The sequence below is a fragment of the Tamandua tetradactyla genome, chromosome 12, assembly GCF_023851605.1.
Source record: "Tamandua tetradactyla isolate mTamTet1 chromosome 12, mTamTet1.pri, whole genome shotgun sequence".
NCBI classification, from domain to species: Eukaryota; Metazoa; Chordata; class Mammalia; order Pilosa; family Myrmecophagidae; genus Tamandua; species Tamandua tetradactyla.
The window spans coordinates 64,701,427-64,727,805 of record NC_135338.1 but is presented as its reverse complement, the minus strand read 5'-3'; the positions used below and the strand labels follow the sequence as shown (position 1 = coordinate 64,727,805).

At 54.8% G+C, this 26,379-nt stretch overlaps 2 protein-coding genes across 18 annotated transcripts in view; both read right to left on the bottom strand.

Moving 5' to 3' along the window:
* Positions 1-1,591: 1,591 nt before the first annotated feature.
* On the bottom strand, positions 1,592-10,025 carry AMN (amnion associated transmembrane protein). Its single transcript, XM_077122350.1, is given in 12 exon segments — positions 1,592-2,052; positions 2,140-2,194; positions 2,290-2,467; positions 2,540-2,720; positions 2,904-2,986; positions 3,065-3,173; positions 3,336-3,473; positions 3,613-3,830; positions 4,168-4,282; positions 4,285-4,334; positions 9,760-9,808; positions 9,907-10,025. Coding segments are annotated over 11 exon segments (1,275 nt in total). The 5' UTR covers positions 9,907-10,025; the 3' UTR covers positions 1,592-1,953.
* Positions 10,026-18,188: 8,163 nt separating this feature from the next.
* The window catches only part of TRAF3 (TNF receptor associated factor 3), a 187,872-nt gene continuing 179,681 nt past the window's right edge, over positions 18,189-26,379 (bottom strand). For 9 of the 17 annotated variants that reach the window (XM_077123635.1, XM_077123637.1, XM_077123636.1 and 6 more), the window contains one exon: positions 18,207-25,452. In XM_077123635.1, coding sequence (XP_076979750.1) covers positions 24,881-25,452 — 572 coding nt within the window. In that variant the 3' untranslated portion in view covers positions 18,207-24,880. Of the gene's footprint in view, positions 25,453-26,379 lie in introns of all 17 variants that reach the window. The other 8 variants (XM_077123640.1, XM_077123639.1, XM_077123624.1 and 5 more) reach the window with 2 other exon arrangements.

Here is a 26,379-nt window from a genome sequence, read left to right as displayed (position 1 = left end):
CCTGGGTGTAAGTGAGGGGCCCTCTTGCCTCCAGGCTAGGACCCACCACCTGCCCAGACCTTGAATGGTGGAACTCCTGGGCATAGCTGGTGTGGGGACAGCAGGGCAAGCCTGGGCCACTGGGTGGAGGGAGGGTGACCTGGTTGGGTACCTCAGCCAAGTTCCTGGGTACCACAAGGCAGCCCCACCCAGGGAGACGGGATTTCACCCGAGGACAGTGGGAGCCTAAAGGTGCAGGCCCTGGTGTGGGTTGCTGGGCAGGAGGGGCTCCCCAGGGGTCTGGATCCAGGGCAGAGGCCCTGTCCACACACATTGAAGGGACAGGGATGAGCCAGGGTCCCTGCTGGATAGAGGTGAGAGAGCTTGAGGTCAGGGGTGGGTGGTTAAGTGTGGGGGGAAATGGGACGCCCACAGGACTCGGGCCCCACGAGTAGGACTGGCCTCTGGCAGGGTATTTGCCATGACAGGCCTCCAGTAAGATAGCTCTGGGTGAAGTGAGGATAGTGGCCGCAGCAAAGGTTATGAGGATAAGTTATGAAAACGTGCAGAAAGTGGCCAGACAGCCACAAGCACAGAGGCGTGGGCTACACAGTGTTGGCCCTGGGCACCAGCGTGGCATCCCCGATGCACCAGGCCTTGCCGCAGAAAAGAATGTAGGGCTTCACCCTCCAATAGTTTCTCACTCACCCTCCACGACCAGCAGAGTGCCCCTGATGGAGGGGGCAGAAGGGCACACACATCCCTGACAAACCTCCAAGGGACAAAGACTAGTAATCTGGCTACACACCCAAGGGAGGGGGCTGTAGCGTCATCACCAGGGGCTAGAAGGAGCCACAAAAAACAGGTTTGTGTGAGAGTGGCAGCTGAAGAAACAGGAAAACGGGGTGGAGGGGGGTGCTGGCTTCACTAACAGTGTTTCGTGAGGGGCAGCGGGCGCAGCAGGCAGCTGGGACTTTGGGTCTGAGTTTGGTGTCTGTGCCCCATGAGGCAGTTGTGAGCAATTAAATTGCAAAGCAGCTATCACCAGCCTGAAACACAATGAAACACAACAGCTCCAAGCGCACATGCTGGCCACCTGCAAATGAGGCCAGTGGTCACAGCTCAGCAAGGCAAGAAGTCCAAGGGTGGGCTGAGATGAGCAGGAGCCCAGGTGTGGGATGGGGGCTCCTTGATGATGTGGGTTTCCAGGCCCAGGTGCTGGTTACAGAACACTATCATGGGATTGGTCCACTTGTTTGCTTCAGGGCTATTTCCCACTTGCAAACGTGTGACATGAATCTGTCACATACAGAAATGTGTCTGTGCACACGCCAGCCACTGTGCCCAGCACTGGCCCCACTCCCAGGTCTGAGCCCCTCAAAAGCAGCAGGCATAGCCTGACCCAGCAAGGCTGGACATCGAGGGCTCCTGGCTGGGCCTGTCCCACCTTGCTCCTCCAGGACAGCAACCCTGGGCCCTCCCTCTGCACACAGAGTCTACATCCATCCACTAGGCCTCTCGGTGTGCCCCCCCTCCTCCACCCCCACCCCCACCCCCGCCCCAGCCTAGGCTATATGAGCCAGGCAGCCTCTCACAGAAGACCAGAGGGCAAGTGAGGGCAGGGGCCCACCGTATCCCACCCTACTTCCACCCAGACCTCACTCAGCGGCTCCTCTGGCTGTACCACTACCTCCACCTGCGACCAGGCTCTGCTCCCTCTGTGCCAGGGACATCCCCTCCTAGTCCTGGTCCGAGACCCTGCCAGGGCAAAACTGGGCCTCCCAGGCCCTCCCCAAGCACAGCGGGGGTGGGAGTGGGGAAGAGAGTGGGTGGCGCCAAGGCGAGAGCCGGGAAGGACACCCTTTTATTGGGCCAGACTGCCCTATCCTTGACCTCCAGTTAGGAGCATTCTGCGGTGGTCCCCCAGCCTAGGGACCTCCGTGAAGGGAAGGGGTTGGGGTGGAGCTTAGCAGGTTAGGCCTCGGCCTCGGAGAACAGCGGATTGAGGAAGAAGCTGTGGTTGCTGCTCCTGGCATCCGCCTGAGGTGCGGGGCTGGGGGGCCGCGTCGGGGGCTGAGAGGGGAGCCGAGTCAGGGGCAGCCGAGCCCCGGCCTCCGAGTGGCCCCCGTCTCCTCCCCTCACGTGCTCCTTGGAACTTACCACCTCGTACACAGGGTTGTGGAAGCCCGCGGTGGGCGCCGCTTCGCGCCTCCATCTGGGAGTGGAGGAAAACCGCCTGAAGCCCTCGCACCGCCTGAAGCCCTCGGAACGGTACCCCCACCACCTACCCCTGGCCGGCCGGGTGCCTACCTGAGCCCGCCTGCCCGGCGTAGCAGCAGCAGCAGCAGCAGCAGCAGCGCGGCCCCCGGCAGCACCAGCAGCGCCAGCAGCGCAGCCGCCCCCGGCCTGGCCAGCCCTTCAGGGGAGCCGCCTCGGACCGGCGCACCCGACGCCCGCACGCTCGCAGCCAGAAGCCCGAGCGCCTCTCCTGAAACGGGCGGCCAGCCTCAGCCTCCTGCAGCGCGCCGGCGGCGGGCAGGGCTGGGACACGGGCGGTTACCGTGTTCCGCGACGTCCTCCGCGATGGCCCTGGCCAGCCGCCCCGCGCCACCTGCCTCCGGTCGGGCCTCCGCCAACACCACCTGGATCAACGTGGTGGCCTCCTCCAGGCCCGCGGCCTCCCGGAGCCGAGGCGTGCGCGTCACCTTGGATACGGCCACCTGTAACCCCCGGTACTGCGGCTGGGCAGAGGAGGGGCAGGTTTGGCCTGGGGCACGTGTCGGGGAGACAGGTGGGGCAGGAGGGCGGAGAGAGAGCGCGCCAAGAAGCCGAGCGGGACCCCAGAACGGCGCCGGTCCGGGTCTGCGGAGGCGCAGGGGGTCCGGGCTGGGAACGGCCCTCCCACCGCCCGCCTACCCCATTACCAGGGCCAGGAAAACGCGCAGCAGCCGCGCCCGGTACCGCTCCAGGTCAAAGGCGGCGCTGTGGGTCAGCGACACGATGGCTCCTGCGGCAGGAGGTACCGGGTCAGCGCCCAGGCCCGGGAGTCCGGGCCCCGCGTTCCAGCCTGGGCAGGGGCGCTCACCGCAGAGATCGCAGCACTGCCCCTCGGGCCGGAGGGCGTCGTGACAGGCGACCGGGGGACAGCGACCTCCCAGGGGCTGGAGCAGAGCCGCGCAGATCCACGGCTGCGCCTGGAGGCCGGGGCAGGGGGTCAGCGCCCAGAGGTGCGGGGCGGGCCGAGCGAGGATAGGCGCCGCCGCCGGGAGACCGTGGGGACGGTAGCCCGGGGCTCTGGTGCAGCTCTCACCCCACACCCGCCCTGGCCCTGCCCGCACGCTGCTTCCCCGGCGCACCTCCGCGTCGCCGCAGACGCAGCCTGAGGGGTCGACGCAGGGTTCCGGCTCCAGGCTCAGCGCTCCCGATCCGTGGAAGCGCAGGCGGCCGGCGTGGGACGCCAGGAAGGCGGTCAGGTCTTCGTCGCGCGTGAAGGTCTGCGGCGACCAGTCACCAGCGGGAGCCACGCAGGGGACACGATGTGAGTGCTCGGAACCCTGGGTCCAGACTGCTGGGCCCAGGCGCGGAGACCCGCCTGCCTCCTCCCGGCCCCTCTGGCCCTTGCTCCCGCCTCACCCTGCCCAGAGCGGAGACGCTGCGCGCCCGCACGGGGTGGGCGCCCGGGCCCAGGCCCACGCGGAAGGAGGTGTCGAGCGGGAAGACGACGTCGTCGTGGCGGCAGGGCACACGCTCGGCGTCCACGGAGAAGAGGCCGCGAGCCGCATCCCCGGAGCGCCACAGGAGAGGGTCGTACCACCAGAAGCGATCGGGGTCGCGGAAGAGCGCAGGGGCCCCTGCGCGGACCGGCCTGAGCCAGAGCCCCGCCAGGCCACGCCCCAGAAAAGCCACGCCCCCGCCCGAGACCCACCCGAACCACGCCCTCCATCCGAGACCCACCCGGCCACACCCCCACCCAAGCCCCACCTGAACCACGCCCCGCCAGGTCACGCTCTCCACCCGCGACCCACTTGGGCCACGCCCTATCATCAAGCCCCTCCTGGACCACGCGAGTTCACAATCCTTCTAAGCCCGCCAGGGCCACGCCCTCCGCCTGAGCCCCGCCCGAGCGCGGCAGCCCTGCTCCTGTCTGACCCCTTCCCCGTAGCCCCTCTCGCAGCTTGCTGGCCTCACCCGAGCTACAGTCCGTGTCCAGGCCAGTGTCCACGGCGCTGAATCCGGCTCCTGGGGCCAGGACAAGCTCCCCGTCCAGGGGCAGGAGCTGCGGGAGGTGCGGGTGGAAGCGATGCAACCGGTGGCCAGGGACCCCCAAGGGTCCGCGCAGCGCCCAGCCCCGTCCCCTGGCCCCAGGGAGGAGAGCCCAGACTGACGTCAGAGAGGGTGAGACAGGGCCCAGTAGGCACCTCGCCCTGCTAGGGATTAGCGCCGCAAGTAGGTTTTGGGCAGGGGAAGGGCGGGAAGGGCGTTCTGTTTGAGGGGAGCAGTGTGTGCAAAGGCTCGGAAGAGAACACGGTCAGTGTGCAGTACCTCAGTAGGAACCCAGGCTGGAGAGTCAAAGAGGCCAGAGGGAGCAGGGCCTCCGACCTGGGAGCTGACGGAACCCAAGATCCCTGAGGGCCGGGGTTCAGTTTGGGGCAGGGAGTATAACATTCCAAATCTGCTGCCTCTCGCCTCTCCCCATCACCCCTGAGGCTCCAGGAGCTATATTTTTAAATCCTGAGAAGTGCCGCTTGGGAGTCTAAAGGCCACATTTTGGGGGGTCTGTGGCCTGTGTGGGATGGTGCCAGAGATGGTAGGGAGGGGAGGGGGCCTTGAAATTGCCCTGCCGGCCCTCGAGGTCTGGGCTCCCCGGCAGCCCCTTCTCCACAGCCTCAGCCCAGACCTCAAGCAGTGGGAACTGTGGCACCACCTGAAGTACTGGCCACTTTCCCGCCCCTCCCCTTCAATCCCTAGGACCCTGCCCTCTCCCCTCTGACCATCGATGCTTCTGGGGTTTGAGGGTCAAGCTGGGCTCAGGAATCAGGAAGGACCCAGCACTGCTAGGGCCCCCACCCAGGGACCTCTGGCAAGAACAGGGCCTGCCCTTTGCCCTTCCCCTGGCAGTGGGCCTCTGACCCGGCAGCCAGTAGCCCTGCAAGCAAGGGCACAGCCACCCGACCCGACAGGCAGGAACTTGCAGTACAATGCATGAACAAGGCATCGTGTTTTAAGAAAACCATGAGGAAAGTAGAAATATAATAGTTGAAAGGAAGAGCACAGCAGGTGAGGTGGGCTCCAGAAGGACAAGAGCTGCAGAGCACCCAGAAGATGGGCTTCATGTCCAGGAGCCCTCAGAAGACAGCAGGAAAGGACCAAGAGAGAAACTACAAGAGCCCTTAGGGCAAAGGCGGTGGAAACCCAGATACTAGGAATCCCAGGACAGGGGTGGGAGAAGAGGAAACGCTTGGCAAAAATAGCAGAGGTGAATTTTCCAGATTTGAAGAGAGGTGGGAAACCTGATGGAGAGGTCTCACTGAATGCCAAACAAGGGAAATAAGGAATACCCACACCTAGACATGTGGCAGCACATTTATGAATAGCAAAGACAAAAAGAACATTCTAGAAATTTCAGAGAAAACAAACAGCTCAGCCAAGAAGAAAAAAATTGATTCTCAACAACAGATGCATAAAGACAATAGAGTAATATTTTAAACATTAATGGAAAAGAATTTTATATCTGGCCATACTGCCATTCAAAGGCGAGAGCATAATAGAAATGTCCTCAGGCCAAAAAGCCTTCAGGGCGATTGTCGCAGGAAGACCTACACAGCAAACATACCTGGAAGAAGTAAGAAATAAGAAGGGAAACAAATCCAAAAGCATCAGAGAGCTGTGGGAAGTAAGGGTGAAGAAATACCTTGGTAAATCTTACTGCTGTGTTCTGTTTTGTTTTTTCTAATTTAAAAGCTGGGAATAAAATAACATGGTGGTTGTGGGAAAGGGCAAACACTAAAGAACTTGCTTGTTAGAGGGAAGATACAGATATTGAAAAACTTTAAGAAATCCATAGGACTATGAAATTTGTAAATCTGGGTGAAATATGTCAATTTCTGGAAAAAGTAAAATGCCAAATTTGACAGGAGAAATAAGTTTAATAAGTCAGTAAGCTTTAAAGAATTTAAATGTTAGTTAAAGACCTCCTATTCCCAGAAATCTTGACCCAAATGGTTTTACAGGTGAGGTCTACTAAACTCTCCAAGGAACAATTAATTCCTTTCTACGCAAGTTCTTCCATAAAACAGAATGAGTGAAAACTTCCAGTCCATTTTATGAGGCAGTATAATTTTGATTCCAAAACCAGATGAAGGATAACGCAAGATAAGAAAAATTATAGGCCCATTTTACTTATAAATGCTGGTACATAATCACTATATATCTATATAAGTGGGATCCATGACCCAAGAAGAGAGGAATGGAGGACTGTGCCCCTGACGTCCACACCTGCAGGACTGCACCCATCCATTCTAGGCATGCGATGGTGTCCAACAATGGAGAGTATTGTGCCAGCCAAATTAGTCTATTAGGATTGAAAGAAGTCAGTATCTTAAAGAAGTAGCAGTTTTGTAAACCATTGGCAGGTGCCAGGAGGACATAAGGATGGTTCAACCTCAGAAAACATAGGCTAAAGGAACAGAACCACATCTCGATCAATATAAAAAAAGATGTTGGAATTTCAACAATGCATTAATGATGTTTTTGTTTTTCTTTTTCACATTAGTCAGTGTCAGGATTGGCATGCTCAGTCCAGAGCTGCGTAGAGTAACCAAACCCACTATTTGTGGACTTGCCAATAATACACCAACTCTTAAATGGCAAGCTAGCCTGGTACAAGGTACTAAAACAAAATAATAGAGGATACTTATAAGTTGATTTCCCAAATATAGAAAAATATATATTTTTCAAAATTTCCCCCTCCTGAAAATAAAATTTAGTGATATATTTATCTGTTGAAGAGAATGATTTTTTTAATTGACTTATGGTTCAATGTCATGACTTTATTTCCTAAATTATTTATAATCAATTTATATTATTCCATCTGAAAAAAAAAATGATGCTTTTAAGAAGCTGCTAGCAAACTAGAAACAGAATAGAATTTCCAGCATTTGATGATGTCTATATACCAAAAGCCACCACAAAACTGCACTCAATGGAGAAACCTGGAATGCCTGCTCTTTAACATTAGAAGAAAACAAGGATGCCCACTTTTGCCATTGCTGTTGAACATAGTAGAAGTCCTGGCCAAAGCTATAAGGGAAGAAAAAGAAATCAAAGGAGTTAAGAGTGGAAGAGAAGAGGAATACTATCCTTATTTGCAATAATAAACAACTAAAGAATATAATTTTTAAAAATAGGGCACTATTCAAAATGCCAACTGTGCTGGTTTGAAAGGAAGTGTGCCCCCAAGAAAAGCCATGTTTTAATATAAATCCCATTTCATAAAGGTAGAATAATCTCTATTCAATACTGTATGTTTGAAACTGTAATGAGATCATCTCCCTGGATGATGTGATTTAGTCAAGAGTGGTTGTTAAACTGGATTAAGGGATGACATGTCTCCACCCATTTGGGTGGGTCTTGATTGGTTTATTGGAGTCCTGTAAAAGAGGAAATATTTTGGAGAATGAGAGATTCAGAGAGAGCAACACTACGAAGCAGAGAGTCCACCACCCAGCGACCTTTGGAGAAGAAGGAAAACACCTCCCGGGGAGCTTCATGAAAGTGGAAGCCAGGAGAGAAAGCTAGCAGATGATGCCGTGTTTGCCACGTGCCCTTTCAGCTGAGAGAGAAGCCCTGACTGTGTTCGCCATGTGCCTTCTCACTTGAGAGAGAAACCCTGAACTTCATTGGCCTTCTTGAACCAAGGTATCTTTCCCTGGGTGCCTTTGATTGGACATTTCTATAACCTTGTTTTAATTGGGATATTTTCTCAGCCTTAGAACTGTAAACTTGCAACTCATTAAATTCTCCCTTTTAAAAGCCATTCTGTTTCTGGTATATTGCATTCCAGCAGCTAGCAAACTAGAACACCAATGAAACCCATAAAGTAATTACAAGTTAACCAATTCTATACAAAATCTTTGGGAAATATTTGAAAATATCAAGAACATGAGTGATCTGCAACAATCAGTTTCCTGCAGAGCTCATCAACCCTGCAACAAAAGAGCAAAAGGCAGGAAGTTGCCCACTGGCTGTTAAGATGCCTGCTAGCCACCACATGAGAACTGTGTGGTGGTGGCATGAGAACAGTCAAAGACACCAACGGAACTGAAGAGAGTGCTGGGAGAGAGACCCACAGACACACAGGACATTTAGTGGACAATATTGGCCCTGGCACAAATGAAAGGGGCAAAACTGAGAGGTTTGGAGTTGGAAATTCAGCACATTTTTAGGAGGAAAATAAAGTTGCACTGCACTCCAAGATGGTGTTTAATTGACACGACACAGTCAATTGTCTTTGTGATCCAAGGGCAGGGACAGGATTTTAAAATCCCAAAACCCAGTTGTAAGGCAGCCAGGAAGGATGTCCTGACTTGCGACCATGGCACAGGGACACATCGCCTCTGCCCGCCCCCTATCCAGGGCAGGGGCATCCTCAGCTGTCAGGGGTGTCAGCCTCTCCCTGAACTGAAAAATCCCCTTACCCCCACCCCAGCCTGCTGGGCGCAGGCCCAGTCTTCCAGAATTAATTCCACTTTTGAAAAACATCAAGCCACCCTGGGGTCCCCAGCCCTTGCAGGAGACTGAGACCCGTGGGGGTGGGACAGAGCCCCCTGGCTCTCCTTCCCTCTCCCTTTCATTTACTTGGCTGCCAAGGAGAGCTCCCACCCTGAACCCTGGACAGAGCACACACCCCAGCTCTGCCCCTCGCTGGCGGCCCCGAGGTGACAGGGCAGTGTGGCAACCTAGGGTACAGAAGCCTGCGGTCTGGTGAGCCTGGGCACAGGGAGCGGGCAGAGCTTGCCCGTAGAGTACCAGGTAGCGGGTATTTGGGGTGTAGTGGGGGTGCAGTGGGTGTCACAACCCCACCCTTGTAATGCAGAAGCAGATGCAGTTGATACTAAGGGAACAGGCAGCGCTGGTCACCAATAAAACTTTCTTTATGACATTTGAATTCCATGTGCCATGAAATATTGTTCTTTTAAAAAAAATTTCCAACCCTTTAAAATGGTAAGAACCATTCTTAGCTTGAGGCACCCAGGTTGGGTTTGTCCTGGAGTTTGGAGGCCCTGCTTTAAACCAGGCCACAGACAGCCTTCTCACAGACCTTATCAGAGCCTTTAAAACATTGGGAAGCTCCAGGTTGGCAATACGCTGCATTTCACAAACTTAAGTGGTTATGGTACCCCCCTTCCCCCCCTGTGTCCCATCACTCTCTGGAACATTACTGTTCTGTGACGTAGTTTGGGATAAAAGGTCCCCTAGCTCCCTAATAGTGGAGTCTCGGGTACCAGGACAGGAGAAGACAGGTGGGGAAGCTGGTGGGAGGTGCTTTCCCAAAGCATAAACCTTGTAGAACCCAGACTATCAGGGGATGAGGCCAGAGCAGGGACAGGAGGGGACAGGCGGCGCTCCCCGCCCATCCGTGGCAGGGCTGGGGAAAAGCCTGGACTGGGACTGGGACCGGGACCGGGACCGGGACCGGGACCAAGTCCTGCCCCTGCCGCGTGGTCCCCGGCCTCCCAGAGTCCCAGAGGCCAGAGGCCCTGATCCACAGCCTCCTTGCACTCACCAGGTCTGAGACACCGTGAACCGAGCGCACCAGGACGGACACCATCTGTGGGAGGGAGCGGCGTCAGCGGGTCAGGGGCGGGAGCGAGACTGGCTGACCCCCAGGATCCGCCCGGCCCGGGGGCGCCGGGGGCGCGCGGGCACCTTGTGCGCCGGGAACTCGACGGCGGCGCCTGCGCACGGGGTCCGGTTCTGGCTCCAGTTGGCCGCGGCGTCGAAGTCGGTGTTGGGGACCCAGAATTTATAGGCGGCCCGGGCCAGCGCTGCCAAGGAGCTGAGCTGAGCGCCCGCCGGGCCCCGGGGAAGGACCACCCGGCCCGGGAGGCGCGGCGCTCAGCTGGCTCCGCGGGGCGCAGGTGTGTCCCGCTTGGTGGCAGGCGCGAATGCCCCCTCCTCCAGTACGCCCGCCTAGGGCACCGCCCGCTCCGTCCTCCAGCAGAGGACCAGGCGGGGCAAGGACCGTGACACCCTGGGCTCAAGGGGGTGGGCGGCGGCAGCCCCTGACCCAGCCTGAGGGGTCGGAAGGCTTTCTGGAGGAAGCGCACCCCAAGTGCGCTGAGCGGGAAGCCTGGCTGCAGGGGAAATGGCACCACAAAGGTGTCTAGGCAACCTCTGAGCGGGCTTAAGGGAGGGGACAGGGCTGGGAACTGCATCTTTAAGGTGTCCCCGGCGCCGGCAGTCAGGGATGACACCGGGGAGGGAGCCTGGGACTGGGGAGCTCGGCGAGCCGCCCTGCAGCCGCAGGCCCCTGCTCAGTCGTGGCTCCCAGCAGGGACTCAGGACCCGCCCGGCCGGCAAACAGACAAATCGAGCCCAGAGGGGCCGGGCCTCAGCTGCCTCGACCCCCGCCCCGCAAGCCCTCGCAGCGCAGTTCTCTGAAAGCCTCGGTCCGACGATCAAGAGCTCGGCACCGCCCCCCGCCATCAGCGCGCCCCTAAAATTACCGCAGAGCCGCAGCGCCAGCAGGAGGCGGCCCAGCGCGGCCATCTCGCGGCTCCCAGCGTCGCAGGCTAGGGGACTTCGCCCCGCGAGGCCCTCGTGACCCGGCCAAGTGGGGTAGGGGCCGCCAGGGTCGATTATACATTTACCTCCGGATCCGCCTGGGGTGGGGCAGACTTTTTTTTTTTAACATAACAACATGCAAACACGAACACGAACATTCTTACCTTATCATCATTCCATTCTTGGTATATAATCAATGTCACAATATCATCACATAGTCATATATTCATCACCACGATCATTTCTTAGAACATTTGCATCGCTTCAGAAACAGAAATAAAAAGAAAAAGGAAAAAAGAATTCATACATACCCTACCCCTTACCCCTCCCTCTGGTTGACTGCTGGTATTACCATCCACCCCACATATTTTAGCCTTTGTTTCCCCTGTTTTTCTCTATACCCCTTGTCACTCCCTTTCATTGATCACTAGCATTTCAATCTACTAAATTTATTTTAACATTTGTTCCCCCTATTATTTATTTATTTTTAATCTATATGTTTTACTCATCTGTCCATACCGTAGGTAAAAGGAGCATCAGACACAAGGTTTTCACAATCACACAGTCACATTGCAAAAGCTATATCATTACACATTCATCTTCAAGAAACATAGCTACTGGGATTGAGAGAACCTTCTCCACCAAAAGGGGGAAGAGCGAAATGAGACTAAGTGTCAATGGCTGAGAGATTCCAAACAGAGTCGAGAGGTTATCCTGGAGGTTATTCTTATGCATTAAGTAGATATCACCTTGTTGTTCAAGATGTAGTGGAGAAGCTGGAGGGAACTACCTGAAAATCTAGAGCTGTGTTCCAGTAGCCATATTTCTTGATGATGACTGAATAATGATATAGCTTTCACAATGTGACTCTGTGAATGTGAAAACCTTGTGTCTGATGCTCCTTTTATATACCATATCAACAGACGAGTAGAACATATGGGATAAAAATAAATAATAGGGGGAACAAATGTTAAAATAAATTTAGTTTGAAATGCTAGTGATAAATGAAAGAGAGGGGTAAGGGGTATAGTATGTATAATCTTTTTTTTCTGCTAATGTTTTATTTTTTTCTAAATTGATGCAAATGTTCTAAGAGATGATGAATATGCAACTATGTGATGATATTAAGAATTACTGATCATATATGTAGAATTGAATATGTTAAAGTTTTTGTTGTTAATTTTTTTAATTAATAAAAAAATAAATAATAAGAAACATGGCTACTGGAACACAGCTCTACAGTTTCAGGCAGTTCCCTCCAGCCTCTCCAATATACCTTAACTAAAAAGGTGATGTCTATATAATGCCTAGGAATAACCTCCAGGCTAACCTCTCGACTCTATTTGAAATCTCTCAGCCACTGACACTTTATTTTGTCTCATTTCTCTCTTCCCCCTTTTGGTCGAGAAGGTTTTCTCAGTCCCTTGATGCTGAATCCCAGCTCATTCTAGGACTTCTGTCCCACATTGCCAGGAAGGTTTATACCCCTGGGAGTCATGTCCCATGTAGAGAGGGGGACAGCAGTGAGTTTTCTTGCCTTGTTGGCTGAAAGAGAGGCCCCATCTGAGCAACAAAAGAGGTTCTCTTGGGGGTGACTCTTAGGCCTAATTTTAAGTAGGCTTAGTGTGGCAGACTCTTAAGGCTCTTCCAAGGTTCCTTGTCCTTCGTCTCCTTGCCTCCCCCATGTGGACCCATGTGGGGCCTCAGGACTTTGCCGTTCCTAGGAAGGGCAGCCCAGCAAGGCAGACCTGCCCCATGAAATAGAGGTGAGGAGGGTGTGCACAACCTTCAGGCCCGACCACTTCTCTGTCTCTGCTGCGGCTGCCCTAGGCTGGGCAGCTCCCTCCCTTCTGGTCTGGTGGAGGATGACAGCCTATGGTGGTATATGAGGGGGTGGATGAATCATGGACTGTGGAGGGTGAGCAGTAAATGGATGAATGGTAGAGAAAGATGTATTATGAGTGGTGGATAGCTGAGGGAAGGTTATGGTTGGGGAAGGACGGTGGCATGGAGGCTGGACAGATGGATGATGCGTGATGGAGAGGGATGGTTTAATGATGGATGGATAGTGAACAGTTAAAAATAATGAGTGGTGGAGGATTTGGAGGACATTTTTATTTTTAGTGGATGAATGATGGAGGATAGATGGAAGATGGTGGATAAGTAAATGAGGGGATGGTAATCAAAGGAGGGTAGATTGAGAATGAGTGATACTTCACTGGGTGGATGATGGATAAGTAAATGGATAATGGCTCATGCATGGTGGATGTGAAATGGTAGATGGGGAATGATGAATGATGAATGATGGTTCGATAGAGAGTGGTCCAGGGTGTTGGATGGGTGGTAGAACATGACTGGATGGATGGTGGAAGTGGGGGCTAGATAGTGGAGATGGATAGTGGATGATAGATGTTGATGGAGAAGGTGAATGGTGGATAGCTGATGATTGAGGTGGAGGTTGATGAAGGCAGTGGATGGTGGATAGTGAGGTGGATGGATGGTAGGTGGAAAGAGGATAGTGAATTGTGAAGGGATGATTGAAAATAAATAAACCAATGGTAAGTAGAAAAATATTGAGAATTGATAGTGAATGAATGGATACTGTATGGATAAGTGGATACCTGGGAGATCATGGACAGTGGTGGATGGTACTGTTAAAAGGATGGTAGATGATAGTTGGATGGAGGGAAATGATGGGAAGGTTAAGTGGTGGAAAAATGAATGGGTGGTTGGATAAATGGATGGATGGTTGATGGGTGAAAGTTAGATTATAGAAGGGATGTATTTGGATGAATGGTTTGTTGAAGAAGTGGAGGGTGGATGAGAAAGAGATACTGATTGTGGACTTGGGATGGTGAATGGATAGACAGATGGTGGTAGATGAGATAAAATAGTGGAGGAACGGATTGATGATGAATGAATGGCCAATGATTTGTAGGTGGAAAGAGAGATGTTGGATGGGTGGATGGATGAGAATACAGGTGATTGAATACAAATGGGTGGATGGATGGACAGAGGATGGTGGACAGATTGTGAATGAGTACAGGATAGGTGGATAGATGAATGCTGCAGGATGAGTGGGGGAGGATTGTGTTTACTCAGATAGATGGATGCTTGGGTCTATGCCTCAGGCACCTAGATGGATTGGATGGGTGCTGAGTGAGTTTAGGATGGATTCGTGGGTGGTGGGAGGGGTGGATGATAGAAGGTGAATAGGTGAGTTGGGTAGATGGTGGATAGATTGTGGATGGCATATTGGATGACTTTATCAGGGGCAAGGAGGGTGGTGAATCAGTTGATAGGAGATAGGCTGTGAGTCATTGGAGAGATGGGTGGGTAGACAGTGGATGGGGTGACCAGTGGATGGCGGTGGGAGGTGAATCAGTGATGACTTCTTAGCTGTGGCTGAAAGGAGAGGGATGATGAAAGGAGGAGGATGAGTGGACAGTGGATGAGTGAATACAGCAGGGTGACATCAGGGTTGGATATGTTCCTGGAGGACTGCTAATGCCCCGGCACCTCTCCCCCGACTTCCAGCCCACCCAGCCCTTCTCTGCCTCCTCACCCTTCATCTGTAAACTTCTCCCCATTGGCACACCCTTCTTCTGGTCTTTGCTTTACAGTGGGTTTCTCCCCCCCAGACCAGGTATTTTCTCCAAGGGAGGAGAAGCATTGCTGGGGTTGCATGGCCTCCTGTGCCCTGGCCAGGGGAAGCACCTCCTCTGAGTGGGAAAGAGAGGGAGTGCTACCTGCATCACCATCCCTTTCCTCGTGGGGTCTGCCTTCTCTTGGGCCACCTGCTGTCAGTGGTCAGCTATGCCAGCCCAACCTGGTTCTGGAAGAGTCTATTCCATCCTGGAGTCTGGTCTTGATTTGCCTAGTGGGAGGGGTGGCAGGCCGGGCCAGAAACTAGGGCTTCTTTCTCTTGACACAAGAAGTGGACTGCACTAGGGGTGGGTGGCAGGAGAGGATCTGAGGGTCGGATGGCTGGGCCTTAAGGAAAGTGAAACTTTGACTACTCTTGTTCCTTCTCCCCCTGCCTCCTCCCTCTCCCCCACCCCCACCCGGGGAAGGCCATTCTCAGAGATTGTGCTTCTGTGGAGAGAGTAGTGATGCTGACTGTGCACCCAGGGAAGGCTTTCTGAAAGAGGCAGCTTGAAAGCAGAGACACAAGGATGAGGTCACAGCTGCCGCCACAGTGCAGAGATCCGACTGAAGGCGGCAGGATAGGGGGCGTTGGGGCCTGGGTGGCTGTGGGATACTGACGCTCACCTCCCCTGCCCTGAAAGGGAGAGGAGTCCATGCCAAAGCGGGAGCCAGGCCCCAGCTCGCCCCAAGCAGCCAAGGGGTTCCGGGATCCACTCCGGAGCAAAGTTGCGGGCGAAGGATGGCGGGAACCACGCCGTATCTGACCCTAGACGGCCCAGGAAACAGGTGCGGGAGCATCAGGCACCCCAGTGTGCACACGTGTGCGGAGTGAGAACGCTCGGTTGGAAGCAGGAGGAAAGCAGAGCCCCAGAAGGCGGCGGGAGCCCCGTGGAGGGCGGCTTCACGCAAGATTGTCGCTCTCAGGGCACTCCCAACCCGCCCCCTCCTACCCACGCGCGCGTGTGTGTGCGTGTGTGCGCGCGCGCGCGCGCGCGCGTGTGCCCCTCCCTTTCTTCCCTCCCCTTCTCTTGTCTGTCAGTCGCTACCCGCCTCTCTCTTCCGAGCCCACAACCCAGGAGGCTGCGGGAGGCGGGGCCGCCGGTCGTCCGGGAGGCCTCTGATTGGCTCCTGCCTCCACATCTACGCCAATCACAGGGCCAAAGATTGCTGTGTTTTGATTGGCTGCCCGCGTGCACCCGCCCCGCGCGGAGGCCTCCGTCTGGGGAGAGAGATCCCACCCGCAGCAGACACCCGGTTACCGCGGACCCCGGGACGCTGAGGACGCCGGGACACCCCGGCCCCGGGCATTCCCTCCTGCCCCCATTCCCTAGCTCCTTCTCTCCCTTTGTCCCGGAATGGCCTTGCGATCTCGGGCAGGTCCCTGCCAGCTCTGGGCCTTCATTCCCATAGCGGTCCCATAGTCAGGCCGTGGGGGGTTGGGGGGGAGGGGGAGGATGCAGCCCCCCTCTCAGCAGGGCCCCCTTTCATTCAGGTCTCTGCATGGTGTCACCTCCCCAGCTCTCTATTTGGCTGGCCCGTGCCCGGGGGCACAGGAGATGCTCCCCAAATATTCCTGAGATGAGGGTTTCTGTACCGCCTAAGAGCAGGCATTGGCCCTTCAGGCCCTGCTAGGGCTGGTGGGAGAGACCCTGCTCACCTCCAGATGGCCCTGTCCCTTCTGGCCCTGGGGATAGGCTCCAGTGGGCGCTGGGGAGGGAGAAGCAGAAGCTGAGTCTAGGGTTTGCAGGTGCGTCCTACAGTGGTAAGCGGCAGGTCCCGGCGCTGTGGATCTGCGATAGGCACTTGCCCTCTGCTTGGTCCTTTACCTGCAAATCAGAACAGCAGTGCTCGCCCACAGGCCACTCAGGCGCCAGCCCGGCAGGGGTGAGACCAGGGCGCCCCCGGCTGGAGGGAGGGATGGAGCAGGCCCTGCCCAGTTCCTGCCCACTGTATATCCCTTCATACGAGACAGAGAACATGGGCAGAGGGGGACACCCCAGAGAGGGTCAAGGCCTCGGGAGCACTGGGAGGGAGCTCCCTGATAAAGCCACCTGGAACCCCAAGATGGGGAGGGCCCCTGCAAGGGAACCCACCAGATGCCAGCTTCCATTGTCCTTCTGGATGGAAGGATTCAATCTGTCATGTGCGCCCTCCTTCTTTTGGATTGTGGACAGGGGTGTAGGAATGGGGGATGGGCACTTTCCTTCCGGAAAGTCCTAGGATTTAGAGGAGCCAGAGCTGGGTGGCCAACACTAAGCTTGATGGTGCTACAGGCAGGGCTCAGGGGTCGCCCCTGTTGGGGGGTGGGGCGGTTGGGCTCGGGGTCATCCATGGGAGGTAGGTTTAGGGGCCATTCCCATGGGGATGGGTGGGCTCAGGGTCATCCCATGGGGGTTGGGAAGAGGAAGCACATGTCCCTGGGAGAAGGGTAGACTGAGTTAGCAGCCTTGCTCATAAATCTTTGGGGTCCCTCCCAGCCCCTCTCTGGGGGAGGGACAGCGGGACTGGCTGAGCAGGGAACATGCAAGTAGCTGTGACCTGGGCCAAGGACAGCAGAGCTTGAGAAGCCAGAGCAGAGCTGCTGGAGGCAGTTTCCCTGGTGTGCGGTGGTGTCCCTGCAGTCCACAGCTGCTGGATTGGGGTGTGACTGAGGCCCAAGCTCCATGGTAGACATGTGTGAAGGATGGAACCTTCTGGAGCCCAGTGCCACCCCTGTGTGGGTCCCCCATGCCCCAGCATGCCACCTGAGCCCAGTGACCTCACAGCCCAGCAGTCTAGGCCCAACCCAGGAGCCTCGCCACCCCACCCACAGGACAACCCAGGCTGCCTGCGGCACACCTGCCCTTAACAGCTGCTGCAAGCTGCCCTTCCTGTTGGGCCCTGTGCCCCCTACACTCCCTGTCAGCTGCTCCCCCCTTCCCCTGCCCCCCCTCTCCAGTGTGTGGGGTGACCTCTGAGTTCCATGTTCCCCAAGGCCCAGTCCAGCTGCCATCCAGGGCACTTAATAAGGATGCAGTTTAAAATGGACATGTCTCTTTTCCTTCAGTCCTACTTCTTATTGGGTGATTTGGAAAGGTGAAGTAAACCCCAAGCAGCATCAAGGTGCCCTTGCCACAACTGATTTTCGTGGGCACTGCAGGCCCCAGCCAGGTGTCTGTGTCGGCTCCATGTCTGCCCATCTGACCATGTGAAATTGGCCCACGGGGAGGGGTGGTTACTGCCGAATGGGGGAACCAGCAGTGAGGGGGCTCTGGGCCTGGCTTCAGGGGCTCCTCATGGGTTGCCCATCTCCAGAAGGGGGGGTGACACTCGGGCTCCTGCACCTGGCAGTGCAGGGGGCCGGCTCCCCACAGCCAGCGCCCTGCTTACCCCAAACCCAGCCCCACTCTCCAAGGTTCTGCTGTGGCCTTTACCCAGTCTGGGCCCACAGACAGTGACCTGGCTGGTCCATACAGACCTCCACCCCACGGCATTCCTTCTCCCCTGCAGGGCCCCTCCTGGCTCAGCCAGGAAGACAAAGGGGAATCGAGCCCCCGGGCCACTCACCAGACTCAGATGCAAACGTGTGGGCCTGCCTGGCTCGCCCCTCTCTGTCCGCACCCCCCCCCCCCGCCCCCGTCCAGGGGGAGCTGTTTGGAGCCTCTTCCTCTCAACTGCAGGATGCAGAAGCCAGGACCTGAAGGCATCTCTGCTCCGTTCTACTTACCAGGGCCAAGCCCAGCGGTTTTGTGTTCCTCTGGGCTGGTGTTTATTAATCAGTTCCCTCCCTGCAGGACTCTGGGAAAAACAATTCCAGAAGAGTGAAGGGAAAGAAGCTGGTGGCTGGCATTCAGGCTGAGCAGAGCCACCATCCCAGGCATGTGGGGAGAAACCCATCCCAGATGCAGGGAAGAGGAGCTCTGGGCAGGTAGCCTGTCAGAAGGGCCAGGCATCACCCTTAGCTCTGCAGCCTCAGGCACTCCGCTCCAGGGTCAGCAGGCACTGGGTTCCAGGTAGGCTCTCTGGTGGGTCATTGTGGTCACCAGTGGGAGCAGAATGGCTGTTAGACATGGAACCCTGGGCCAAGCCTGAGACCTCAGAGGCCTCCTGTTGCCACATGGCCCTTCACGGACAATGTGAATCCGTATGGCAGGGCTGAGGGCACCTCCTGGCAACTGAGCCCTGGGTGTGAGGATGACATGACGTCATGGTAACCAAGGGGGGTGGGGCTGTGGTGACTGAGAGGGTGGTGTGGTGACCAAAAAGGGAGGCCATGCTGACAGGGGTGGGCGGTGGGGGCGTGCTGACCAAGATGGGGGGCTGAAGCAGTTTCTGGCTCTCTGCACTAGAAAATAGCAACCCCACTAGATAATCTGAGAGACACCCCAAGGGAGGTGTGAGGCTTCCTGCTTCCTAGCCTGGCTGTAACTGACTACCTAGAGGAAGTGGAGTGAGCAACCCAATCCTCCTCCTCTGCCTACGAGAGGCTGCTCAGATGTTCCTCATACCCACAGCCACCCACAATGGGAATACTTTAATATCCGCCATGCCTGTCCTTCCATGCCTTAGCATGGTCACTACTTTTGAGGGCCCGAAGCTCCCAGCTGACAAGGTGGAGCTGAGGCCAGGTGCCAGTTGTATGGGCCCAATGCCCTCTTTCTGCCAAGTGAGATGCCTGGCAGGAGGAGGGATGTCCCACAGATGAGAGTGCTGTAACCCCACTGGACTCCCTCCAAGTCAGACCTGAGGGGAAGGCCAAGAGGCCGAAGGATCTGTGTGGGCCCTTGTTCAAAAATGATTATGGATTTGGGGACAGCAACAGCAGAGCACCTTGCCATGCATGGGCCTTCCGAGCACAGTCCTGCACACCCCCTCAGGTGCGAGCATATCCAAGCTTGGGAGAAGCTCGAGGAGGCAAGAGGCAGGCGCCAGTTCCCAATGCCCATGAAACCTGGTGCATGGAAAAAAACCAGACTCCTTAATCAGATTTATTTCCTGTAATATGACAGTTCAGCATTTCAAAGTTTTGCATTCTACACTCTTACAACTTTAGTTATTAGCATCAGAAACACAAAAATATTGCAAGACCTCAAAACACAAATAAATACCAAATAAAACCACACACAATATAAAATAAACAAAAAATATAAAACATAATAATGCTATCAGGAAATCAAACATGTTGTTAATTCACATTAGCAACATGATTATTGCTGAGCAATAACTTAAGCTGTCCTTTTGTTTTTTCTTAGAAGAGCAGAGAAACACAGGACATGGGTCACTGGTCACAACCACTTGCACTGTCAGAGCTGGGTCCTCACAGCCAATGTCACTATAGACGGCAATCATGAAAACAGGTGGGTTAAAAAGAGAGTCGAATGAGACTGGCCTTCTTTGGTCTTTGTTAAATGAACACAAGAGGTATGCCATCACAGAAAAGAATGCAACGCTAAAAATGTCACACAGCTGTAGACACTGACTTTCACGCGTCCTCTGTCACAGGTGTTCTAGAGATTCCTTATGGAAATCCTTGGAAATAAGGCCGGCGTTTGTGTTTGCCAATTAAGTCAGTTAATTTGTTGTGAAAGGTTATCTAAGAGGACTTAGTTATAAAATCCAACCACCACCAATACAGAAGGGTGCAGCAACCCCAGCTTTGGCACCTCTTTTCCAGGGAGAGTTCAGAAGCTGTGCTCAGGGTCCAGCAGAGCAGGAGGGAGGAAGCGTGAGCTTCCCAGCAGAGACACGTGATACGAGAGGGGTGTTCCCGCCTTCCTTGGACCAGCTGTCAGCCCCACACCACCCGCCATCCCGTGGTTCTGGCTCTCTGACATCAGACGTGGCACTGCAGGTCCCCAGCATTGCTGCAACCAGACGGCAACGAGACCAAGCCCCTGGCAGAGGTGGAGCCAGGATTTGCTAAGACCCAACACAACCCGAATGGAAAGTCATGGGGCCTAGACCCAACGGGGCATACTTTACTTTGGAGATTAACAAAGCCACCCAAGTTTGCAAACGGAAGATAGGACCATGGCCTTGTTGAGAAGTAGATTTGGGTGATGGACCCCTCACTCACCTCGGAAACGCTGTATACAATGCAAAGGAGCTTCTGGAATTCTCCTTAGCTCTCCTGCAGTTTAGAAAGTAAAGATCTAGACTAAAAGTAAAAAAATAGTATTTTACAGCTCCAACTGAGCCCTTGTCAATGCACTGATAAGTACCCCAAGCAGACGAGCACGTTTTTTGGGGGGGTGTTATGGTTCAGTTTATGGAAACCAGTTGTGTGTGCTCCTGATAGCTCCCAGGAAGCTGTACGGAGGCAGCAGCGCATCATCCTGCTGGGGCCAGGCGTGCAGTCATGCAGAAGTACATCCCTCTGCATATGCAGGGGAGCAAGGGGGAGTTGGAGCCCCTGGGGTGGGATTTCTAGATGCCCCGACCTTGACAAGGAAGTGGCCACCTCAGGATGCTGCCTATAGTTTAAGGATCTGTCCAGAAACCCTTTCCTGTGCCCGCTATCACTGGCTGTGAGGACGTCACCTGCCAGAGAGGATCACCTCTGTGAGCAACACTCCGGAGAGTGAGGGGCGCCAGGATGACAAGCCTCATCTGGGCTCCCAGCCCGAGCAGTAGAGGCAGGAGGCCTGGAGGGGCCAGCTATGGGTCAGCATTGGCTCTGCCAGAGCGCTGCCTGACAGGGAAAGGTGCTACCCACCTTGCAGAGTAGCAGTGAGCAGGCCTGAAAGGGCCTGGTGCAGGGGCCTGCCCTGGGAGCAGAGCAGAGGCCAGTTGGGGTTCCCAACTTGTGACCACTTGTACTATCTTGCACCAGACCTCCCTGGGGTCACTGGACAAGGAAGGACAGGGGAACGTGCAGGGAGAATGAAAGCAGGAAAGAGGCCAAAGCCGCAGGGTCAAAGCACTCCCCTTTGCAACTGGCTGATGTGGCATCAAGGAAAGCTGGTCCGAGTGACCCCTGGGCAGGACCCCCCGGGCAGAGACGCTGCCCCGAGAGCAGGCAGTGGACCCAGCCAGGCCATCAGCCATCACAGCACCCCCCCCCCCCCACTTGCACCACTCACATGCACCTGCGTGTCCAGGCATGAACACAGGGCACCGTGTAAGACCTGCTCTCCGGGGGCATGGTGTCTCAGAACAATTTACACAAATGTCTATTTTAGTCTCCTTTGCATTATACCTGAACCTGGGAAATTTAAAAAGTGAACTTATTTAAAAGGTCAATTTGAGCTTGTTTCAGCCAGCCTAGGTGCTGGGTCTTGGTCGACTCCACAAGGCCTGGTGAGCCTGCTGTGCCACCTAGCCCAGTCTGACTTTCCCATACTTGCCACCTCTGGCTCCTGCAGTCTTGATGCAGCCAGCCAGCTAGCCTTGCAGGCCCCACAGGTTCCCATACTCCTCCCTTCAGTGTGCAACGCCCCCGCCTCAGCCCCCAGGTAGAACACATACCCCTTCAAGTGACCCCTAACGTGCTAGCCACAGGGCAGTGCCAGCATGACAGTGCTGGAGAGGGGCTACCTAGGGCAAGGAGGGCCAGGAAGTCACTCTCAATTCATTTCTGGAGGCGGGGAGGGACAGGTTATGCATAGCACAGGCACAAAGGCCCAGCGTTCTTTCTCAAAAGGCCTGGAACGGTTCTGTCCAATGGTGGATGCTGTCACTTCTAGTAAGCAGGAAGAAACCCTCCAGGTCTTGTTGCTGGGACCCCAGGAGGTGGGGGAGGGCCGACCTCTGCCAGGAACTCTCGCCAGCCTGGGCAGTGAACGCCAAGCGAGGGCACATGGAGTCCTGCGGTGGAAGCACCTCAAGGCAGCTCGTGAGACCAATGGGCATTGGGCAGCAGCGATCAGAGGACCCTCAGGCCCCCACAAATATCATCAGGTCACATGCCCCCAAGCTTGTGCCCCGTGCTCACCCTGGGCACAATGCCCACTCACCCAGCTTGCACTCAATGGAATCCATCAGGAATATCTATCTATCCGGGAAGGTCTGAGAAAGTCCCAGCAGTGAGAGAATGGTGCTCTTAAAAAACGCTTCCAGGAGGCCCACACCCAAAACAGGATTTAAATCCAGGAGGATGGAAATAATTTTTTTTATGAGCCCAAAATGTAGCTTATTTTGAACTTGTCAACATTGTACATACTCTTCATGAAGGGCAAGGAGGTGGCAGACTGGCCCTGCTGGTAACCCTGGCCTCAGGGAACTACCTTGTGGCAAGGTGGGAAGTGCCAGGTGGTCTCCTTGCCTGGGCCTTGGGGCTGGAACTGGGGGACAGGCCTGGTTTGGTCAGGCGCACCTTCAAGAGAACAGTGGTTTCGGCAGCTCTGCAGGAAGTGCTTCCTCTGGGCAGTGACACACATGACCCCCTCTGGAGCAGGGCTGATGGCAGACTCGCCCCCAAAGCACTTCCAGGAGGATGAAGAAGGGATAGCAGCTAAGGAACACAGAGCATTCTAACCACTACAGGGCAGGCAGCCAGGAAGTCACTTATGGTAAGCACAGGATGGGGGTGCAGAGGGGACACTTCCAGCAGGCACTGGGGCGAAGGCACACCCAGGACAGGTGGCAGCACCAGAGACAAGGTGGAGCCCGGCACCGACCCCGCCACCCCGAGCAGCGCTGCGGGGAGAGCTGAGGCCAGCAGTCTGGCGCGTGCCCCAGCAGTGGACGGTGGGGCGCGTCTTTTCTGACCAAGCAGCGCAGTGCGCAGTCCGCACACCTCGGCTAGCCTCGAGCACCCGACGCGTGTAGCACCCATCAGTGTTAACAGCACCCTTAGCGCGTGGTGCATAGCCAAAGGGAAGCGGCAGGAGGCGGGCTGCGGGCTCCTATCACAGTTGGACCACTGGTGGAAGGTAAACAGTGAAGTGAGAAGGGGCCCCTGGGGCAGTTCAGGCCAGGCCCTCGAGAGCCAGGCGCTGGAGGTGTGCCAGGCACTGGGCCAGCCCCAGAGCGGCAGTCTCTGGAATGCTTAGAGGAGTCCACTTCAAGCCCCCTGGGCTTCCACAGCCAGGTGTGGGCACAGGAGAGGGCGTGGCTTTCTGCTCCACATCAGCCTGGGGGGTGGAACCAAGTTCTCGCTCAGACCAGGCTCCCCAGGAGCAGGGGGCTCACACTTGGGGCCTAGAGATTTGGGATCTGTGACGATTAAGCAGTGGACGCTTAAGAAGCCAACGACAGAGCCAGACTTCTCCTCCATGGGGATAACAGGTTGTTTGAGGGCCTTTTCTAGACAGAGATATACTGGTCGAAAGAAAAGCCTGGTCAGGCTACCGTTTTCTAGAACCACACTAAATACAAACCAGGATCAAGAAGCAGCATATCACATCTAAGGCACATGTACAGTATGCCACCATCTCTATGCAGAAATGTTGCTTTCAGAGATCGTTAACAAAATGCAGCAATATGACAGAATGAAGGGCCACACCACTGAGGGTCCTGCAGCACATGCCACCTGCCCACCCCCGGGACACTAGACCTTGGAGGTCCAAGTCATCAGCAGTAGAGAGCTCATCTGAACACATGGGGCAGAATTCTTAAAACCTACAGGATTTTGTTTAGAACTCCAAAGTTCAACTAATGCCCTATTTTAGGGTGAAAACAATTATAAGTCTGAAAATGATGCACAGCATCCATGAGCAGAGTCTCCTTTCGTGATAGATTTGAAGCAGCGTCATTGACTACGACAGGTATCGAAGGTTTACATCTCTAACGAGAAATAACAACAGGTTGAGTATTCTCTTTCCTATCACAAGTGATAACCAGTGTTTGATAGTTTACATTTTCTTCCAAGAAATATCAGTCTATCAACGTTTTAAAAGAAAATGTTTGCAGTAACAATTATCTGTAGAACTTTAAATTAAAAATGAGTTCGAATTTAGAGACTTTCAAAAAAGACCCAGATGTACTTCAGGGTCTTTGGACAAACAAATTATTAAAACAGAGACCAGATGAGGCCTTAAAAATAGACGACAGACTATATTTAAAACAAGACTGCACTCTTGAATTTCAGAATGAATATATCAGAATTGCATTATTACTTCATAAATTCTTCTAATTTTACTTAACATGCTGACATGTCCAGCCATCCCCGTGTGTGTGTGTGTGTGTGTGTGTGTGTGTGTGTGTTTTCTTTTTTTGGTGTTCAAGTTTAAGGAAGAAAAATCATGTTTCTTTTGCTTAGCATATATGTTTTCCACCTTAACTAGATCTTCAAAAATGAAAATGGAAACCTCTGACAGCAGTATTTATCTCATCAAAGGATAAATACTCCTTCAGAGTGGAGTGTGTCTAGTCTATTAGGAAACGTGATGGTGTGCTGGCGGGGCCCCTCCCGGCCCTTGAGGGCGCCTCTGCCGCTCCCTTCCACTCCACAGGGTCCTTTTCTGAGCTCGAGGACCTCGGTGAAGATAGACCGGTTCAACCCCCCCAATGGAGTTACCTTCTGCTAAATCCGTTGCCCAGTTGCTTGTCAGGGGTCCGGCAGATCCGAAGTATCCACTATGACTTTAATAAAAATGGTATCATCTTTAATATATGTTCCGTTTTCTAGGACAGTTTGGGCCACAAAGACTGGGCAGCCCGATGCGATATTCATCTCGCCAGTGGGTTTCTTGAAGCTACTGCTGTTCGGGTCAGGCTTGAAGGCATCTCCCAAATGGCGCCGCGAGGACCCCTGATCCATCAGCATTAGCGTCACTTTCTGCTTAAACGGCCAAGGGAGCAGCGCATCATACTCACCGCGCATAATGACAAAGAACAACGACAAATGCGTCCCTTTCCCCATCCCGTCCCCATTCAGGTAGACACGGGCACACATCTTGTAGCCAAAGTAGCCAGTGTAGAAAGGCTGGCTATACAGGGACAGGGTCTTCCCCATGACGGCCTCCTGCTTCCGTCGCTTGTAGTCACGGATCTTCCAGATAAGCACACCATTGTAGCTCGCCGTCTCCAGCACCTGGAACCGGAGGTCCATGTCGGCCAGGCGGATGTCGTGTACACTAAGCATCTGGTCGTGTCGGCTCAGCTGGGACTCCAGCAGGCCTGGTCAGGACAGATCAGACAGGTAAACATCAGAGAGATCAAAAAAGCAAACCCAAGCAGGCATGTGAGCTGAACAATGCACCAGGAATGGCCATGCTGGGCAGTGGTCACGAGCAGATGCCCTGGCATGCTGTATCATTACCGCATGCTGCAGGCTCCTGCACCCCCTTCCACAGTCACTGACCATGGCCAACCACAAGGCGGTGCCCCACAGGGCTGCAGAGGCCCAGTCACACCATTGTTGCCACCTCCCCAGAAGCCCCTTTAGGCAGCACAACCCTCCCATCTGCCATTTTTCCGCCCTGATGCTCTCCTGGGGGGTCTGGGCTCTGACAGCCAAAGCAGTTCCTCTGCCTGCCTGGCCCACGCCCCAAATGCATTCAGATAGCCCTGTTCATTTTCATACAGATGTGCAGAGGACTCTCCCTGTGCTGTTTCTACCTTCCCACCTCTCCAGCTCCCTGCCATCAGCCTTCAAGCATGTGGCCCAGGAGTGTCAGGAACTCGCAGGCCCTGCCCTCCACCAGGCATCCTCCCTGCACGCTCCCCAAGCTCAGGACTACTCTTATAGGGTCCCTCTCAGTGGCTCCACTTCTAGGTGTTCCCTTCCCTTCTAGGAAGGGCTCTGAGGCTTCGTGTAACTCTGGCGTTCTAGGGGCCAAGACCACCAGAAGAAAGTGGTCCCTCCTCCGCCCTCTCACATGCTAGACCACATGTGGAGGGACACATGTCTGTCTATTGAAGAATCTCAGCAGAACAATTTACAACTCTGCACACAGATGATGGGCACTTGTAAAGAATTGCTCTGGGGTATAAGGCACTTCGGATACTACTGAAGCCATGAACCTGTGTCACAGGTCTCATAGGCCCTGGGACCCTGCCCTGCCCTGGGAGCAGCCACTCCCACCACAGCAGGCCCGAGGTGCA